The 20,339-nt window shown below is 43.1% G+C and overlaps 1 protein-coding gene across 1 annotated transcript in view; it reads left to right on the forward strand.

The window, feature by feature from the left end:
- Positions 1 to 20,339, forward strand: part of SCN8A (sodium voltage-gated channel alpha subunit 8) — a 90,067-nt gene that overhangs the window by 39,890 nt on the left and 29,838 nt on the right. Inside the window, exons 7-15 of the mRNA XM_067529814.1 lie at positions 1,649 to 1,870; positions 4,658 to 4,721; positions 6,051 to 6,192; positions 6,964 to 7,170; positions 8,008 to 8,295; positions 9,165 to 9,557; positions 13,254 to 13,389; positions 15,732 to 15,970; positions 17,636 to 17,809. Coding sequence (XP_067385915.1) covers positions 1,649 to 1,870; positions 4,658 to 4,721; positions 6,051 to 6,192; positions 6,964 to 7,170; positions 8,008 to 8,295; positions 9,165 to 9,557; positions 13,254 to 13,389; positions 15,732 to 15,970; positions 17,636 to 17,809 — 1,865 coding nt within the window. The remainder of the gene's footprint in view (positions 1 to 1,648; positions 1,871 to 4,657; positions 4,722 to 6,050; positions 6,193 to 6,963; positions 7,171 to 8,007; positions 8,296 to 9,164; positions 9,558 to 13,253; positions 13,390 to 15,731; positions 15,971 to 17,635; positions 17,810 to 20,339) is intronic.

Here is a 20,339-nt window from a genome sequence, read left to right on the forward strand (position 1 = left end):
GTGAAGAAAAGAAAACTACCTTTCTGACCTGGAAAAGTATTTTGGAGGATGAAGTTAGGGAGATTGTTCAGAGATGGTTCAGAGAGTCTGATTTGCTGACGTAGAAGAAGTGAGACAAAACAGACAAAGGGAGTAACTCGGCATTCATGGATGCTTTTAAAAGTTATCAGTTGCGTGTGTGTGTGTGTAAGAGGATGGAGGGCTAAGCAAGAATTTCTAGCTAAAACGAAGATCTAATAGCAGAATAAGCATTTGATGTTCTTTGCTGTCTCATATGGAGCTTAAAGCTCCAGGGAAAGGAGAGGGATTTTACCATGAGCTTATCTAAATATTGCTTCTGGTTCTTAGTTGGTAAGTAAGCATGATGATGGTGGCTTTTATTTTAATTTACTGAATCATTGCTTGAGTTTATGGAGCCTGGCAATTTTGGGGGAAAATCCAAAATCCAATCCTTTTGGCCTGTGTAAATGGAGTAGGATTGATTTGGGAGTTGCCAAGGGAAGGAGCCTCCCAGGATTATTTTCAGAGTCATTTACAACCACCCTTAAAAATTCTGTGTGAAGTAAACATGCAGCAAGGCTGTTGGCTGTCTTTTACCCCTTCCACGCTGGAAGTACAGGACAGTCCAGCTGCATGTTAGATATATTTGTTTTAAGGGCCTACCTCTGTTTTTCTTCTTCACCCCAAATTCCTGTTGACATCTGATTGTCTGTTCTGCACACGTTTCATACAGGTCTGTCCTAGAAGGTGTTATCCTGCATTCCTTGCCCTCACAAAATGTCCATTGAATTGAAGGATGGTATCTGTGCAGATCAGACTGAGCTAGGAAAATCTCTTTTTAAAACTTTTATTTCTTGCCATACACATATGGTGTCTTTAGCATTGAACCATATAGATCAACTGTCTGTGCGGCTCTGGCCCCTAGTTTATAGAATCCCAAAGAGGTAGTTTATACTGGGAAAATTCTAACACTTTTCAATGGGATCCTCTTATGCCAGATTGAAAGAGTAAAGACCAGTCTATAATGGAAAGTTGCACTGGTTTAAATAAAGGGTTGGGGGGGTTTTAAAACCAGTTTAAACAGGTGCAGCTTTGCACGTGGAGAATCTGATATCCATTTAAACCTGGTTATATCTGTGTAGTTTGCACCATATAAGACAGGTTTAAACCCAGATAAAACTATCCACACAGGGGTTTGTATCAGTTTAACTAAATTAGGTTTTGCACCGATTTAACTTAAATTGATGTGACGTCTGTGTGCAGACAAGCCCAACAGTCATCCCAGAAGCTCCTAAATAAGTGCTGTTGCTATAGAACAGAGATTTTGAAAGGTGACCTTTTTTATATTTTAATTTGTTCTAAGATAGTGGGTCAGATTTATTCCTAGTCCTTCAGTGAAGCCAGTGGAGTTACACCAGGGATTAATTTGGTTTAACCATACTCCCCCCACCTTATACTTTGCTGTAATAAACATACTATTGGAGAAAATCTGAATAGATACAGTGCTCCAGTGCAGCATCAATTTCCCATGGACCTGGCTGTCGGTAAGCAATGACCTTTTGCCACTATGTTATAGATGTAATGTGCAATGTATTGTTTGTGTGATGATGATATGGAAGTGATTTCTAGCCCTATTTTCTCTCTGCAGGTTTGAAGACCATTGTGGGTGCCCTAATTCAGTCTGTGAAGAAACTGTCTGATGTAATGATTTTGACAGTGTTTTGCCTCAGTGTCTTTGCTTTAATCGGCCTGCAGCTGTTTATGGGCAATTTGAGGAACAAGTGTGTAATATGGCCAATTAACCTCAATGAGAGCTTCCTAGAGAATGGCACCAGGGGGTTTGACTGGGAAGAATACTCCAACAATGTCTGTAGGTATCTCTGCAGCAACGCTCTCTAAAGCCTGTTTCCTTTATACGTAACTGAATGTTGTCAGCCAAGATTTTCAAAATGACTTGAGATTTGGGTGCCCAGCTTCACACATCTTAAAGGCCCTGGTTTCTCAGAGGACAGGTACTCAGCACTTTCTGGAAGGTGGGTCCCTTTAATGTGTCTCAAGCTGGGCATCTAGATTCACTTTGGAAAATCTTGGTTTTCTTTGTTTCAGCAGGGTGAGTGCTATCCTAAAATGGTCATTGTCCACTGGATTGGCCAGTATAAATCTGTCCTTGTTATAAGGCTGCAGATCTGGAGAGGCCTGTGCAGAATTCTGCCGATTTGAGCTCAACCTAATTTTTTTGTTTAGATCAATATGACTTTTGCTTTGAGGTTCAAAGCCCCCAGTATTGTAGTCCTTTCCACCTCCACAATGTAGCTAAAATACAATTCTCCCTTGAGTGTAGGTGGCATGGGAGAATGTGTTGTCCTTGACCCTGAACTATGCTGCGACCTTGGACTGTGCTGTGAGCACCAACCGTGTTTTAATCGCATCAGAGGACTGTTGTGTTACTGAGTTCCATAATGCTGATTCTTTTCCAGAGGAAGTGGGACCAAAATATCCAGAGGAAAAATTAGTTGAAATCACCGAGTTTCACTGTTGTAGTATTTTCAGTGGAATAAATGGTTCCAAAGAATTAAAGGTGTTAAAATGACCCTGTCACTGTCCAATGTTAAACAGTTTTATTGGTATACAGAGACTTTAGTATGCTTAGTACCATGACAAACACACCCTTACATTTCTTTTAATCTTTTATTACAGATACAGAAAAGAAGGGGGAAAATCAAAGTATTTAAAATGTAAAGTGTTAAGGCTTTTATTTTAAACAACATCCCGTGTTCCCTTTCCCTTTAGCTGGAGTGTTTTTAAAAGGAAAATCCCCGTTTGACAGTCTTTTATGTGATATTAAAGAAGGTAATAACAGTCTTTTTTAGTGAAAAGAAAGCAAGTTAGATGAGATGGACTGGAGCTGTCTTTGTTGCTGATCCTGTTTCCTAGAAGACAAGTCAAAACAAATACATACAAAAAAGAAAAGAATAACAAAATGCAGATTCGCTTTCTGCTGTTGACTCTCACTTGCAACCTCATTGTTGGAGAAACACAGGCATGGGACACAATGAGCATGATTTTAACACACTCCTTTAATTATAAGAGTTGGCCTTTTTGTTTAGATTAATTCAATCTGTCTCTGCCTTTTGCACCTTTTCCCATCACTATTTATCATCGTAGATTATTGACACACCTTATAAACTTGGATCTTCTTTCCCACAGTTTCTCACAAGTGGAGTAGGCCTACTAGGTTCCAATCATCACTACATCACCTGGTTTCAAACCAAACCCTAAACTGTGCTCCATGGTCCTAGCCAAGGCTCCTTTGATACCGGGCCCAGCTTTGTAACCTGTTTTCCAACCCAGAGTGAGTTCTGTGCCTCCAAGCTCACAAACAAAGCTGTTCACAGCCCAGTCTGTTCAGTTTTAAATGTCGAGTTTGTGAAAGCTACTACCTTGCCTCAGGGATTCCTTCTCCTGCTGTGTCTTATCAAGTATTATTCATGAGTGGTCAGCCAAGATTGTGTACAGGGAAGCGGTTTAGGGATTGAGAAAGTGACTGATGAATTCAAGTCTTAAATCCTGATTCTGTAGCAGGGAGTTTCCAGGCATCAGGGCATGGGCACAATACGCTTTCGTCTTTCCTCTACTGAGCTGTATGGATTTCTTTGTATTAAACCTTGACCTGACCCTCACTTTCCCATTGTATCTATGTCTAGCATCCTCTTCCAACAGCCATTCTTGCACCCTGGCCTCCTGTCTCTTAAAGCCTTATCTTTGTGTGTCAGTCAGCATTGATTTAGAAAAAGCCCAAGCGTTTGGAAAAGATGTGCAAAGAGATTGTATAGCTGGAGTATGTTGAACCATTTGTAACTAATAGTTTAGCTGGAACACTATGCCTGTTTTCCTTTCCTTTCCCACTTATTTGCAGTCATTCTAACAGTTCATGCAAATTAATTCAGCCTGTGAGGCATTCGGTTATTCTCTGCTCATGGTGTGCAACTGGTTACCGTTACTACAAGTTATCAATTCTTCATCCTAACTGGTTGACTTTTATAAAAATGGGGATAATGAATTCTAAATATTTGTGTTTGTGCCCAAATGTCAGGTAGATACAAGTGCTTGTGGAAAGGACAGCCTATTCCCCAAACATTAACAGCAGCAAAAACTTGTCCTGGAATAAAAACAAGGTGTAAACATAGTGAAAGGGAACAGCAGCTAGAAAATGTCTGTGAATGCTGTCAGCTCTGCATTGACCTGACTCCTGAGCTCCTTTATTTGGTTTTCACTTGGCTCTTACTCAGCCATATTTTCACTTGAAGTAACTAGAGGCCTGATTTTTTTACTGCCCTATATCACTGTTTGTGCTTGTGCAAAGCAAGTGAACATGCTACCATGCTAGTAGGGTTTACAGGGTGTAAGTGACAACACAAAGTGTAAGGTAGTGGGGAATCAGGATCCAGCTCTCTGCAGCTTCTCCCTTGCCTCCCCACTCTTGAATTAACTTGCTCCAGTATTGCAGTGATTCATTTGTATTTGCACTCACATGGCTGTATTAACTTTCAGGAAGAACCTAGATGACTGCTGTTAAGGCTGTTGTAGTTTTGTAATAAGCTGTATCCATTAAGTGTGTAGTGCGGATACATATATTTTTAAACCTTTTTTTTTCCAGCAAATTTTTACACAATCCCTGGGGCCCTTGATCCTTTGCTCTGTGGTAACAGCTCAGACGCAGGGTGAGTGTTGGATTTTATTAAAAGTAAAAAACGTCTTTCCTCTCCAATGGCTTTTGTAGAGCTTAGTGATGGCAAACACTTAGAGGTGATTCCATATTTTCATTCATTGTGTGGTCCCCATTAGTAACTGTCTCTCTACTCTGCATTTATCATGCCTGAAACTGGGTATTCATGTCAAATGAACTGTAGTGTCATATGTAAACAAAAAAACAACTTCTGTTTTAAAAAGGCAAATTCATTATTTGTGGTTCATTTTGCACCACTTAAAATGAAGCAATTGATGTGTATGGAATGTTGCAGGCTACATTCTTCCAGTTCACCAGCAAAAGGACCTTAGCCCTGCTAGGATGGGATTTTCAAGGGAGATGTGGGAAGTTAGAAGCACAGTTCCCATTGTCTTTCATTGAGACTTGTCCCCCTAAATAATTTAGGGCCTTGGGCACCTAATTACTTCTAAAAATCTGTCCCTTGGACACCTGCAATCCTGTCCCGGGTGCCTAGCTGCCCATAGCTCTTTGAAAACCCCACCCATAATCTTTAGTGTTCACATTTAATTACCTGAAGTGTAACTGATTTAAAGTCTATGTAATGCATACTTTCAATACAGATCATGATATTTCCAATATCATTTGTAAATTAATTCTCTTTAGTCGAATACTTACGATTGCTGGTTAATTTGCGTCACAATAGAAAACTTGACTGGTATAAAAGAAAGAGAACAAGAGGAGGAATATATGCGGTCCCTGAGTTTCAACCTCAAGTCTATTTAATCAGTTAGATCATTCAGGAGGCCTGAAAGGCTCAGGGTGGCTGGGAATGAGATCTAGTGCTTTTCACTTCTGGATTGCTGGTTCCAATCTAGCCCTGCTCAGTAGTAACTGTTCTTACCTTCTTTGGCTGATATGAAATACATTGGTGGGTCTGTGCAGATCCATGTCACATGACTTACCACCACCACAATTGGCACTGACTAGCCTGCAGCAAGGCTGAGGAATGAGGGCTAATTCAAAGCCCACCAAGAACATGGCAGTAGGTTCTTACTCCTGTAGCTAGCCCCTCCAGTTCAGCCTGGTCAAGCAATGTGAATAACCTTGTGCTGCTGCGTGCTGTGCCATCCTTGTTCTGTGGATAAGGGTTTCTGTCTCCAGGGCTGTCAGTTGCCCTCTTTTTTGTCAGCCACTCTGTCCACATGAAAGTAAAGCACATATAAAATGTTGTAACTTGCTGCTGTGAAAGTCGTCACAGTCTCTGGCAACATGCCTCCTGTTAATCTGTCCTTACGGATGTTACAATATTGATACCCTGAAACTGTTTTAATCTTTTCTGCAGCCAGTGTCCAGAGGGTTACACATGTATAAAAGCAGGGAGGAACCCGAACTATGGCTACACAAGCTTTGACACTTTCAGCTGGGCTTTCCTAGCCTTATTTCGCCTTATGACTCAGGATTTTTGGGAAAACTTGTATCAATTAGTAAGTAAATGCATTGCTTCTCTTTTGCTTCCAGTGTTCTGGTGCCTGTAATTTCATACACACTTGTGGGAGGATGGGGAATGACAGGGTTCTTTTTGTGGGGGATCTGAGTGAGCACCCACAAGTATGCCTGTGTGACTTCGGAGGAGTTGTGTTGTAAGGAGGGGAAGAATGGCATCAGGGAGAGTGCATGTAGCATTGACTGTTTTCAGCCTGGAAGCTATTTTATTTCCAGGGTGAGTGCTGCAAAAATGTCCCACTGTATGTTGCGCATATGCCGCGCACCTCAGCTTTGCTGACATGCTTGTAGCATAACAGAGGGCATCCAGGTGCTTTGAAGGGCAAAGCGTATTCATACTGTCTAAGAACAATTCACACCTCTCTAGCAGGTTGGTATCTTGCTGAACCAGCATTGTTTTTAAAGAATCTCTGTGCTCAGCATTGAGTTTCACACAGTATTTCTGAATCCCTTAAAACTTCCATCCTTTAGTCAGATTTCCAACCTTTATTTCTGCTTGACATAGCATCAGACTACTTCTTAAAGGAAGGAGTCATTTCACTGCTTAGCCCAAGGTTGTTGGGTGTGCGGTGTGTCCTAATTCTTTGCAGTGGGTCCTGCTAAGCAATTAGATAACACTTTGTGTGTATAGCACCAATGTATTTTCTTTAGAACCATCCACTGCAGGATGATTGTGATTGGTTGCTCAGGTCTGTATTGTAGACAGTCTCTTCTGTATCAAAGTGATAGGGAAATTGCTGCTTCTCTTTCAGACCTTGCGAGCAGCAGGAAAAACCTACATGATATTCTTTGTCCTGGTTATCTTTGTGGGGTCATTCTATCTGGTCAATCTGATCTTGGCTGTGGTAGCCATGGCTTATGAAGAGCAGAACCAGGCCACACTGGAGGAAGCGGAGCAAAAGGAAGCAGAATTCAAGGCCATGTTGGAACAGCTGAAAAGGCAGCAGGAAGAAGCGCAGGTTAGTTACTATTTTGAGGAATACTTTTTTTTTTTTTTTTAAGTTACAATTTTTTTCTGGGCCATTAATTACAGAGCAGAGTCATATCATAAAAATACGGTAATGAACTGGGTGGTGTGTCTGAGCTTCACTGCCCTCTGTTGGATGGAATTAGAATTGCTCACCCTGTGTTCATATGGCCAGCATATTGCTAACATTTTATGGCATTTCTCCTTTAGCTAAAGTGGCAGGGGCCTTGCTTTTATAGCAAGAAGACCTGGGTTCTATCTCTGCTGCCTGTGCAACACTGCAGGTGTATAGCACAGTGGTGACTGTGATGTTCTTTGAAAGCCACAGATTCATTCTATTTGCTTCGCACTGGTCAAGCATCTATCACCAGAGAATTTCAAAACATCTCTTGGTCTCTAACTAAGCCTTGAAACACGCATGTAAGGCAGATAATTATTATTTCTACCCATCTGATGGAGGACTAAACTGAAGGACAAAGAGGTGAAGTTACTTGTTGATAGGTGTGAGCCAAGGGGAGTCTGCAACTGAACCCACAAGTCCTGGATCTCAGACCTGTGTTCTAATCACTTGCGCAAAATTCCCATTGAAAGGAGGAAGCAGAACTTAGAAGTTGGGTGTCCTGGTCTTGTGCCCTAAGTGTTAGACCACACAGCTTCTCAGAGCAGGAAATAGAGATGGGGATTCCTGGTTCAGCCCTCGTGCTGTAACCACTCCACTCCACTTCACTGCCTCTGCCTATGAGAGATGTCTGTCATTTTTCTGTCTTACCCATCCCCTTTCTCTGTCCACCAAATAAGGAACCAATTAATTTTTGTCCCTTTCCCTCAGGCTGCTGCCATGGTCACTTCGGCAGGGACGGTCTCAGAAGATGCTGTGGAGGATGATGGCAGGGGGAGGATGTCTCAGAGCTCTTCTGAGATTTCCAAACTCAGTTCTAAGAGTGACAAGGAGCGGCGAAATCGGAGGAAGAAACGGAAGCAGAAGGAGCTGTTGGAAGGAGAGGAGAAGTGTGACAATGAGAAGGTGTTCAAGTCTGAATCGGAGGATGGAATGAGGAGAAAGGCCTTTAGGCTGCCAGACAATAGGCTGGGAAGGAAATTTTCCATCATGAACCAGGTAACATTCCTTCCCATTAGTAGGAGTCGCATCCATTTCCATCCAGGATAATTTCCTCATCCGGTGCCCTTTGCAATCCAAGAGAATCTTTCTATTCCTTTCAATTGGTGCTGGATCAGGAAGAAACTTAGGGCCCAGTCCTGTAGTACTTGCTTACACAGCAAGTCCCAAAGGCATGAGCGTCCCTCTGAGCCTCATACAAATCAGGAGTAACAATCTGAAGTCAGGGGAGTTACACAGGTGACTTTTAATTAGACTTGGGCAGATAAGTGCCAGGTCGCTTTTGAAAATGGAATTAAGGCTCCGAGGTCACTTAGGTGCTTTTGAAAAATGTACCCAACATGCTTGGGCTCTGTCATTTTCTAGAATTTTCTTTACATATTAAAGGTGCTGGATTGAGGGCCAAAGGGAGTGAAGTCCAACACCAAGGCAAGAGCTGGGGATGCTGCTCCCACGCTGCCCCACGAGTGTGGTTCCGGCTTGGCTCAGCAGCTCCCTTTGGGGAGTGCAGACTCCATGGCCTGTTCATTCCTTTGCCTCTCTGCTGAGCCTGCTCCCAAGGAACTAGCTGTGATTATTATTTGTATCTGTGTCGGCCGGGGTCAGGGTCAAGGCCCCATCGTACTGGACACTGTACAGACACAAAACAAAAACACAATCCCTGTCCCAAAGTGTGTCCAGGTTAACTGGTGTCATGTGTGGAATGCAGGTAACTATCCTTTAGGAACAGAAGTGAGCCAACTTGTACCAAACTGACGATTGCACTGACTTGTCCCTAGCTCCAGGGATGAGAGTGGCCTGCTCTGATATCGCTTTGCTTTTCTCTCTACCATTTACACCATCTCTGTTCTTTCTCTTCTCCCTCCCAGTCCCTCCTCAGCATCCCAGGTTCCCCTTTCCTTTCCCGGCACAACAGCAAGAGTAGCATCTTCAGCTTCAGAGGGCGCTTCCGTGATCCAGGCTCAGAGAACGAGTTTGCTGATGATGAGCACAGCACAGTGGAGGAGAGCGAAGGCAGGCGAGACTCCCTTTTCATCCCCATCCGTGGCCGGGAACGGAGAAGCAGCTACAGCGGCTACAGTGGCTACAGCCAGGGCAGCCGGTCCTCGCGGATCTTCCCCAGCATCCGCCGGAATGTGAAGAGGAACAGCACAGTGGATTGTAATGGCGTGGTGTCCCTCATTGGCGGCCCGGCATCTCATAGGCCCGGGGGACGCCTTCTGCCTGAGGTGAAAATAGATAAGGCAGCTACCGATGACAGTGTAAGGAAGTCAATGAGTAGATAGTCTAGGCATGGCGGTCTGCCCTTTTCTGCTTTCCTGTATGCCGCCCTCCAAGCCAAATGGATACCCTGATGGAATGAAAATTGGTTTGTCTAACCCCAGACTATACAGTCTGTATTGGATTCAAGGACTGCCATGCTTCAGTTACCCCCTTCCTTTCTTGATATAACCTACTGACCCACATCCTCCTTGCTTCCTGGGGAAAAAAAAAGGCTTGGAATTGAGATTTTAATTAAGGATATAATAACAAACCTGCCATTTGTCATGGCAATTCTTAGGAACAATTTTTTTAAGAGGTGTGGGTGGGAAAACAGATCAAGATTTACTGGAAAGTTTTCTCACAGCTAAGGAATGTTGCTTGGGAATTTAAAGGGAAATATAAAGCAGGAGAAAATTTTAAAATCTCACCAAATTTAAAAGAAAAATCCTTTATGGAGGAATAATTTAGAGACAAATGAAGACAGGCCAGAGAATTTACATTCAAGGCGATGATCCTGCAGTCAGATCTAGGTACTTCGGGTACCCGTTGAACTCCCTATGGGTGCAAATGGAGCAGCTTTGGAAACCACCCTCCTGCCTGGATCAGCTTGCAGGATTGGGGTCTTGGAAGTGAAGGAAGGAGAAAGCGAGAGAGCAATTTCAAACAAAGAACCAAGTCAGGTAGCAGGAGTGACAACTGTGGTGAAAGATCAGACCTATGAGAAGGAGGATCCAGGTAAAATATGAGGCTTAAAAGGAAACATGGTCAAGAAATTTAGGTCCAAAATATGGGTTTTGTTCTTTTCTTTTGTAATATATATTACAAAGCCTAGTATGAAAGAAATGTCTTAATGAAATTAAGAAAATAATTTCAGTGAAAAGTTTCATTTTAGATTTACTTTCCCAGCATAGCAATAGTGCATGAGAAATGGGAGGTGAAACTGACTATAAACAGAGGGGAGACTCTCACCAGTCTAATTTCACTGCCCAAGTTGAATGAAATGCAGAAAATGAAACCCTCAGTTTAGATGCTTGGAAAGTAAACTTAATTTAATTTTTAAAATCCTTCCATTTTAATCATCTCATCCATTTGTGTGTAAAATCCTATAGAATTTAACAGGGACAACCTTGTGATAGAATTTTTAAAACCAGCCTATGGAACCCTAGAGCATAATATAATTCTCTCTCAGGCCCTGATCCTGCAATCTGATTTATGCATGTGGATCTGTGCCGTCATGTTGGCTCAGTTTGCCAGATCAGGGCCTTTAAATTCTATACGCTATTTAGGATAACATCCATGGAATCATACTGGTTTAATCTCCCTGAAATTCTACAGGACTTTTTCCACAAGGGAAATTTTTAACACAATGGAGGAAAATCATTTTTTCTTTTTCTTTGTAATTTTTTTAATATCTGATTTTTCTCTTGACAGTGACCTTTTAAAACAAAAGGGGTTGAATGAACTTCAGTCAAAAAATTCATTAAAAATATGTCAACAAAACAAGTGAGTCTAGAAAGCAGGAGAGAGCCTATACTAGTATTTGTTAGTTAGAAGGGATTGTTTGGCCTTGGATAAGAAGAAAGGGTGCAAGATCATTTGTGAGCTGTCTAAAACAATAGCTTTCGGGGAAAATCCAGCTACTGTGTTTGTAAATTCCAAGCTGTTTTTTTAAATTGTTTTAATTTTTGCAACCTAAATTAATACCCTTTAATCCTTGATTCATCCTTGAGACTTTATTGACCCTTCCTTACTTACGTTAAACTTTAGTTACTACCTTCTTCCCCAGTTAGCATGTTAATATAAAGTGTAGTTTGAATATTTTGTTCTCTTTTTAACACAGCATGGAAATATTAGGAACTGTCATTAGCATGATGCATGCATGAAAGACGCCTGACAAGATACTACTGTATTCTGTGATACTGGATTCCTGGTTACTTGGCAGCTCTTTTTGCTAACTGGCTATGCCTGTAGTTAAACAACGCAAATACCAATTAACCATCATGACTGCTGAGGAATCACATGGGTTATGCAGGATACCTTAGTCACTCAGAGTTTTGTGGGCCTAGCTTTGCTCCCATTGAGGTTAGCAGAGTGGGATTGTCAAAGGAGTGTACATGAGTTAAGAAGACTCTCTTAGGCTCCTCTGAAAACCCAGCCCCACGTACTTCACTGGGTAAGATTAGTCCTTTCCTGGAGCAAACCCTAAGAAATGATTTACGTCTGTCTTGTATAACAAAATCCAGATTTTGGCTGTTGACTAGAATGGGAGTTGAGAGCGCTGGGCCCTAACACTGTAGCCTGTCCTTAATTACTAGCAGCCCCCATTGCTCTCAGTGGGCAAGAGTGTGGGGAAGTCTCCCCTGTTCTCAACCGGGCTGCCAAGGGCTGACCTCTTTTTAAAATCTGGCCACTTGTCATGACCCCAATTTTCAGATACAAGTACTGAAATAATTCCGCATTTGGGGACCAAATCCTTGATCCCTGGCCTTGTAAATACAAGTGGCTCAAATGAGGCTGTATTGTGCTCACAAGTCAGGCATCTGTGCACCTTTGTTGTGCTTGTGTTCACAAGATGCAGCCATATGACTGCAAATGCATTTGAATACAGACCAGTCCCTTTATTACCGACGCTTAGTTTTTGCCCCTTTTTCTTTCGTTGCTCACGTAAAAAATTACTTATCTTTATTTCATTTTTGGTAGATGTAACAATATACAAAATAACATCTGTGCTCTCTATTGCACTAGCAGAAATGTGGAGCTTATGCTACTTTGCAACTCAGCGAAATTCACAGAGAAGTCAGTGCAAATACTCTTTAATATTTGGAGTCCTTAGTTTCTCTAAGGCTGCAAATTGCTTGTGCTCACGCAGAAGCAAAGTCTTCATTTCTTATTTGGCCACTGTTTATGGAAAGCAAGGGAGTCAAATATATAGCTGGAGCAAATGTTAACATAGATGGACAGTATAAATACATTTCTTTCTGCCTCTGTCTCTTTGTGGCTTCTCTGCATTAGCAATTTTTGTATGGCTATGGAGCTAGGAGATGTGGGTCTCAATTCTAGATCTGAGGGGCGATGTATGGAAAGTCTATAGTTGAGTGGTCAGAGCCTAGACTAGACTAATCAAGATCAGGGACCCATTATGCCAAGTGCTGCACAAACACATAGTGAGCCAGTCTCTGTCCCAAAGAGTTTACAGATGAGGCAGACAAAGGGTGGTAGAAAGGAAGGATTATTTTTAAGTGACTAGCCAAGTCACACAGGGAGTCTGTGGCAAGGTGGGAACTGAACCAAGATCTCCTGTGTCCCAGTCAAGACTATCCTTCCTCCCATTGATTTAAATTGGACTTCTTATGGAGTAAAGGACTATGCAGAAATTGCCAAATTTTAAAATCTCTCCTTTTGGTTGGTCTTAAACATACAAATACTCAACATTAAGAATATATAGGAAATAATAAACGTCCAGTAACCACATTTTTTTTAAGCAGTGCAAACTATTGCTGCAGCCCAAGGAAGCAGTGTCCGTAGTCTTAGGTAAGAAAAAGCACCAGGCTCTTGAATAAGGACTGACATCAGTATGGGGGGAAAAAAGGTCTTGTTTTCTCCCTTGGGTGCATGTGCCATCTATCTAACATGACAGCGTGCAAAGTTTCAGACAGGTCAAGAGCCTGTTCTAATTAGACATGTGAATTTTGCAGGGTACTACGGAGGTGGAAATTAAAAAGAAACATACCGGGTCTCTCTTGGTCTCAATGGATCAGCTGAATGCATCCTATGGAAGAAAGGATCGAACCAACAGTATAATGACTGTTGTAACTAATACCCTTGTAGAAGGTGTGCACAATGCCATGTAATTTAGTGTGTGTATGTGTTTATATATGTATATGTTTTGCCTAGTGCCCTTTTGTGGCTGCCTTGGAGAAACTAAAAAACCTATTACTTGCAGCTAGAAGGAGATTCTCCTCTTGGCTAATGTGTTATGGAGTTAAGGCTGGGGGGTTTGATACCTATTGTTTCTGCATCTAATTTGACTGGTTACCGTCTCATGTAGCAATGTGTTTGTTACTACAGCAGTGTGACAATTGAGTGGGTTGTCTGGAGGATTTATCTGAACCTTTCTTTTTCCCTCTTGTTTGGATTTGCATGATAAGTTTCAAACCTGGCCTCAGCTGAAACCTCAGTGTTTATGGTGGGATATGTGTGGAACTGCAGTTCTACCTGGCATCTACTCCGAGCCACAAATTCCTCCAGGTTCTGTTGAACCATGGCTCAGTCTTCTGAACTGGGCCCCAGGTTGTGGCTTTGTAACAAAACCCCAGACTGTGAGCTAGAAAGCTCTGAGCATTTTGCATAGCTGTATTCATTGCCCTTTGGAACACTGCAACACTGAGCTATCGCTGCACAATAATGATATGTCACAATAAGGAGGTGGGTGGAAAGACATTGAAGGAGGGGATCTGGCCAACACAACTGCTTGTAGGCAGCCATGGAAAAGGTGGGTTTTGTGCTGTGTTTAGCAGAGATGAAACCACAACAGCCAGAGAGGTTGGTGGTTGGAGCAGAGGGGAGGCAAATGGATTTTCCTGCTGAGCTGTTGTGAAGGCACCAAAGAATTGATGCGTAACTTAGTGGTGATTCTTCCCTTAGAGAAGTAGAGTGCTTAATTTGTGCCACGGCTGAGCCCCGGCACCACTAGGCTTGGCAATTCATAGCCGCAGCACCTATTTCATTACAAATTAAGCACTGGAGAAGTACACCTAAATCTGCATCTCTTCAAACACTCTCACACTCCTAGGTGCAGGAAGTAAAACCAGCTGGTGAATGTTCTGATTCCAATAACAATATGCAGAGAGGAAACTATAGTTGTCACTCAGTCTGAATGTATAGGTGTTCTGCACACACAGGGAATGGAGAATGTCTCCTTTGCCTGGAGCCCAGCAATGGAGAGATCTGAACTGCATTGAGACCTTGGCTATATCAGCTGTCAAGAGAAAGTGACCTCCATGTGACAGAAATGATGAAATAAACAGCAGCTAGAGATGAACAAGTGACTCTGATTTCCAAATATATTATGCAAGAGCCTGCAAGAATTTGAGAATAACAGTTGTGTGGGGAGGGAGGCGGGATGTGTGTGTGTATGTGTGGTGTTCTCTGATTCTCACAGGATCCTGTAATAATATATATGGAAATGATATATCCTTTGAAAATGGGGCAAGGTTTCTGTGCTGCTTAACTCCTGCACAAACTCCTACAGCTCCAGTGCTATGGCCCTTTTTTTCTTGTTTAAACTTCCAGAAAACCAAGGCAACCAGATTCTTAGCAATCAAAAGACCAATTGAAATGGGAGAAAGCTAGCAAAGCACCCCTTCCTTCTCTGTCAGAAATACAGCCACCACCTCGGACAATTGTGTGCAGTTTGGATAGAATAACCAGAGGTCAAAGAACAGGCAAAAAGCAACCTAAGTTTCCAGGAAAAATGTAAAAATATCTTAAATAAATAAACCCACTTCAGGAACAGATGTTGCATACATGCTGGCTTTCTCTAAATGCACATTCATTTTAATAAGCTGCTGGCTGATTAAATCATTTTGCGGTATTGTGTCATGCACCACCTCAGTTAGGCCTTGGCTATATTTAAAATCGCACCAAAATTTAAATTGGTTTAAAAACTGGTTCAAAACACTATGTAGAGGCTCTTAATTTGATTTAAACCAGGTTTATATCAGTTTATCCCAAATCGATTCTTTACTGAGTTAAGCTACATTGACATAAGCTAGGTTTTAAATTGAACTAAGTGTGTCCACACTATTGCATTGCACAGTTTAAATCTTTAGCTAAACTGGTGCAATTTTGAATATAGGTGAGATCTGAGGGCCTTGTGTGAAGTCTGGTAGATGGAATCCCATTAACCGCAGTGATTGTTGAATCACATCCTAAACCCAGAGGTTGGGCTTTTGGGTAGAACAGTGATGGAAGCCATTACTATAACTTGTATTATGGTATCGCCTAGAGGGCCCAGCTCCATTGTGCTGGGCACTGTACAAACATACAGCAAAGAGAATCTCTGCCTCAAAGAGCTTAAATCGAAATATAGGCAGAGACACAGTGAGACGATACTGGAGCCAGGTTAACAGACAAGACCTGACTCTTTGCTGTTTTCTGTTTTGTAACTGCAGAGTTGGAAGAGTCCCAGCGGAAGTGCCCCCCCTGTTGGTACAAATTTGCCAACACCTTCCTGATCTGGGAGTGCCATCCATATTGGATCAGGCTGAAGGAGATAGTGAACATGATTGTCATGGATCCCTTTGTCGACCTGGCCATTACCATCTGTATTGTGCTGAACACTTTGTTCATGGCGATGGAGCACCATCCCATGACCCCTGAGTTTCAAGATGTGCTGGCCGTAGGAAATCTGGTAAGAGTGCTTTGGGAAAACATGTTGAAGGGCAGCGGTTCCCAAACTCTACCACGCTGTGTACCACCAACATAAAACACCACCACCAAGAGGGGTGGGGTCAGGAGGTGGGGGCAGGAATTAGGGACAAGATCCTCTAAAGGGCAGGTGCAGATGGGGCCTGATCCAGTATTCATTCAAGTCCATGGAAGTCTTTCACACTGGCTTCAGTGTATACAGAATAGGGCCTGCAAAGCACAGGATGAGCTGGAGAGGAGTGCAGGGGGACTCAATCCTGTATCTCTGAGAGTGCTGCTGACAAGGGATCTCTGCCTCGCAGCAGGCTTGAGGGCCAGGAGGGGACTGGCAAGGTGTGTCTTAGCCATGATGATCACACTTCAACCCATCAGAAGGAGGCAGTGTGTCCTAGAGGAAAGAGCACTGGCCTGGGACTCGGGAGACATGGGTTCTATTTCCAGCTCTGCTACTGGCTTGCTGTGTGACCTTGAGAAAGTTAGTTATCTGTGCCTCAGTTTCCCCAGCTGTAAAATGGGAATAATGAAGCTGGACTCCTTTGCAAAGTGTTTTGAGATCATCTGATGAAAAGCGCTACATAAGAGCTAGATATTTTTATTATTAGACTGGAGCACACCCCACCCTTTTTTTAACCCTGTGCACTTGTGTGTGGTTTCACGAAGAGGTGTAGGTTTCCTGTTTGTGGTATTGGGAGATGGTGCTGTTAGATGCTACCTGCAATCTCGTATTTACTCTTATGTCATCTTCCTGCCCTTGTGATGTAGACTGTGTACTACTATTCTCTCTCTTCCTACAACAATATTGTGGGCAGCCATGTTGTTGGCTAATAGTTAGCCAGCCTGCTGCCCAAGGAATACCTTAAACTGCACTGCATCTTCAGTTAGCAGAGAAAGGGCCATTACTTACCATGAATGGTTACTGCCTTTCCTCTCTCGGCTGCTTCCCTGAGGATCAGAATTCTGTAAGGGAGATGTTTCCTCTGGGCAGTAAACATTAGTACGGGCACAACTGTAGTGTGAACTGCCCACGTGGTGCGTGAAATGGCTTCCAGATTAAGTGACTTTCCAGGCAGTGCCCATACCAGTAAGGTGAGGGGGTTGCTTCAGGAGGAGATGGGGGAGCAGAGGAGATTGAGTAATGCTGCAGGCCAGAGGTCAGAGCACAGTGCTAATGGCTAATTCTCTGCTGTTCTTCAGTGGGCACAGAGGGCCCCAAACAGAGCAATGCAGCTGCACAGGGGCCATGCAATGAACAGTCCTTCTGCTCAGCACAGGGAGTGAGGGTTGATGGGAAGAAGCAAAGGGAAGCCCAGTTGATCCTCTGCTCAGCAGATCAACTGGACCATAGCTGGACACCCAAAAATTTCAATCACTTCTAAAAATCTGTCCGTAAGTCCTTGATACAGTGATGGCTACCAGGGAAGCCAGTCGTGGTTGCACCAGTGCAGCTGCAGTGCAGAGAATAGCCCATGGCACTGCACAGGCCGTACACCCATTCTTAGTCCACTGTTCACCTATCTTTGAGATGTATATGGATGGTCTGAAATCAAACTAAGGAGAATCTGTGTGTGCGTGTGCGTGTGTGCGTGCGTGTGTGTGTGTGTGTATCTGTGTGGGCGTCTCTCTTTTTTTTGTCTCCTCTCCACTCCAGGTTTTCACTGGAATTTTCACAGCAGAAATGTTCCTGAAGCTCATAGCCATGGACCCCTACTATTATTTCCAAGAAGGTTGGAACATTTTTGACGGATTTATTGTCTCCCTCAGTTTAATGGAACTGGGTCTAGCAGACGTGGAAGGGCTTTCAGTGCTGCGATCTTTCCGATTGGTATTCCATATTTCTCCCATTTCTTTTTAAAGTTTCCTATCTTGCAGCTACTAGAAAACCTTTTACATAAATTATTCTGGTTAAAAATATTCCTTGGTTCTGTTCTGGGGTGAGGGGGATTCTAGCTTTGTGGGTTGTTGTTTCTCTTAATATTTTTTTCTTTGAGTGCTGGTCTTTGCGTCTGTTTCACACGTGGGTGCGCCTCTGCATCTCGTGCCCGAGTCTGGAAATTCTAGCTAGCAGTGTCCGTTGGCCTGCACGTGCACAATAGGTCTCCTCTTGCTGCTGACTGAGTGGGCCGACACCTCTCCAGTTGCTTCTTACCACTGCTGGGCCTGACTTGGAATCCTGTGTTCTCAGATTTCTCCAGCTTTTGATAGAACTTGTGAATAGATTTGTTAATAGTTTTTATACTTCTTAGTCTGTTAGTATAGTTAGTTAGCATAGCTTGTTTTCCCTGACTGGGGACTCACTCCCCACGCTCAGGGACTATGCCTAGAAAACCCACACCTCAGAGGGACCTCAATCTCATCCTGTTGATGCTCACCAGACAACCCTTTGAACCTTGGTGAAATGTTCCATGCCACCTATCCAGGGAAGTTGCATTTTTAGTGGCTATTACTTCATCCAGGAGGGTGAATGAGCTGGAAGCCATGATGGCAACCCTCCTTCTCTGGTTTTTCACAAGGAAGAAGTATACCTTCACTTGCATCCTAAATTTCTTCCCATGATTGTTTGTGAATTACCCATCTTTTTTCCAAACCCCCACGCTTCTGCCAAATACAAGAGACTTCACTACTTTGATGTCTGACATGCCCTGGCATTCTACCTGCAAGGAACCAAACCTATCGGAAAGTCACCAAGACTTCTTATCACCATAGCCGAAAGATTGCAAGGTCAAGCTGTATCCTCTCAGAGAATCTCTAAGTGGGTTTCGGAGTGCTAGAGGTTAGCACACATCCCTCCTCCTGGCAATGTCACATGTCACTCTGCAAGAGCGTAGGTCTTCTCTACAGCATCCCTGCAGGAAGTCCTGATACAAGACATATGTAGGGCAGCCACCTGGAGCTCCGTCCACCTGGTTACTTGACATTGCGTGATAGAGCAGGCATCTGCTGCGGATGCAGCAGTGGGATCTATGGTACCGCAAGCGTCTTTGCTGCTGGCTTCCTTGCACCTGTCCCCCCCATCCTCTCCAGGCTGAGCGCTGCTTGTCAATCACCCATGTGTGGAATATACTTAGGGACCAGCACTAGAAGAAAAAATGGAGGTTAATTACTGTAACTGGAGGTTGTTTGAGATGTGTGGTCCCTATCTGTATTCCATTACTCTTCTTCTGTCCTCTCTGCTTTGGATCCTGTTGGATTTGTGGTAATGAGGAACTGGACTGGCATTGGCCCACACTGCCTCTTATACCCTTGGTCGGGAGCACTAGGTGACGTCCCGTGCATGTGCAGGGCGATGGACACTGCTTTTTAGAATTTCCAGACTCAGGCGCATGTAGAGTGCGCACACCCACGTGTGAAATACAGGTAGGGACCCCGCTCTGCAAAGTGCTCACACCCACGTGTGAAATACAGGTAGGGACCCCGCTCCGCAAAGTGCGCACACCCACGTGTGAAATACAGGTAGGGACCCCGCTCCTCAAAGAACCTCCTGGTACAGTAAGTAACCTCCATTTTAAAAATGGATTGGCTAATTTTCATGAGTAAATTCTGCTCCACTCCAAAACAAGAACTTTAAAACCTGTTTTTTTCCCTTGACCAAAATCCAAATGTGAAGTTTCTTTAAAATGTCAAATCAACCAAATTCTTAGTGCTGATTCATTGCACTGTTTGTTAAAACAGAAAGCTAAGAACTTTCATCATTTGCCAAATGAACCCCTATCGAAATGGGTAAAAAGTCCTTCTGGAACAACAAACACAACATGGGCACCCTGTAAAAATAACAACAATAATTTCAGAAACTGAGCTTTGCAAAGAGAAGCATTTGTATTATATAAGCTTATAATGATAATAGGTTCTGCTTTATACGTATTTTCACTGGTTTTGGCTACTTTAGTGCCTAGTATCTCCCTAAAAGAGGTTTTGTTTTTGTTTTTATTTTATAGTCTTGCTTGAACTGTGTCTGTAAATATCTGAGCAGAAATTGTCTGTTTCATTAGCAACTAAATTAATGCACATGTTAAAAAATTGTGAACATTTTGTAGGCTAGTCTCTCAGTTATTGTTTGCATCCTGTATTTTACCAGCCTAGCGTAACCACGTACAAAACATTGTGACCAGGGCCCAAGCATAACATTTTTGGGCCCAGTAAAACTTGTAACACGGGCCCTCTCCCACACACACATCTATGGGGGTTGCAGCCTGGGCCGGGCCCCACAGGTCCTATGGGCCCCAGTAAAGTGTACCCCCCCCCCATGTGTGGGCTCTAAGTGTGACTAAGACATTCACCAGGCAGAGCATGGGAGTGGGACAGGCTGTAATTTACAGTGTAAACAGGATGCTGCTAATTTAATTGAAAGACCCCTA

This window comes from Emydura macquarii, unplaced genomic scaffold, assembly GCF_026122565.2.
Source record: "Emydura macquarii macquarii isolate MOO-44397 ecotype Brisbane River unplaced genomic scaffold, CSIRO-AGI_Emac_v2 contig_2994, whole genome shotgun sequence".
NCBI lineage: Eukaryota > Metazoa > Chordata > Testudines > Chelidae > Emydura > Emydura macquarii.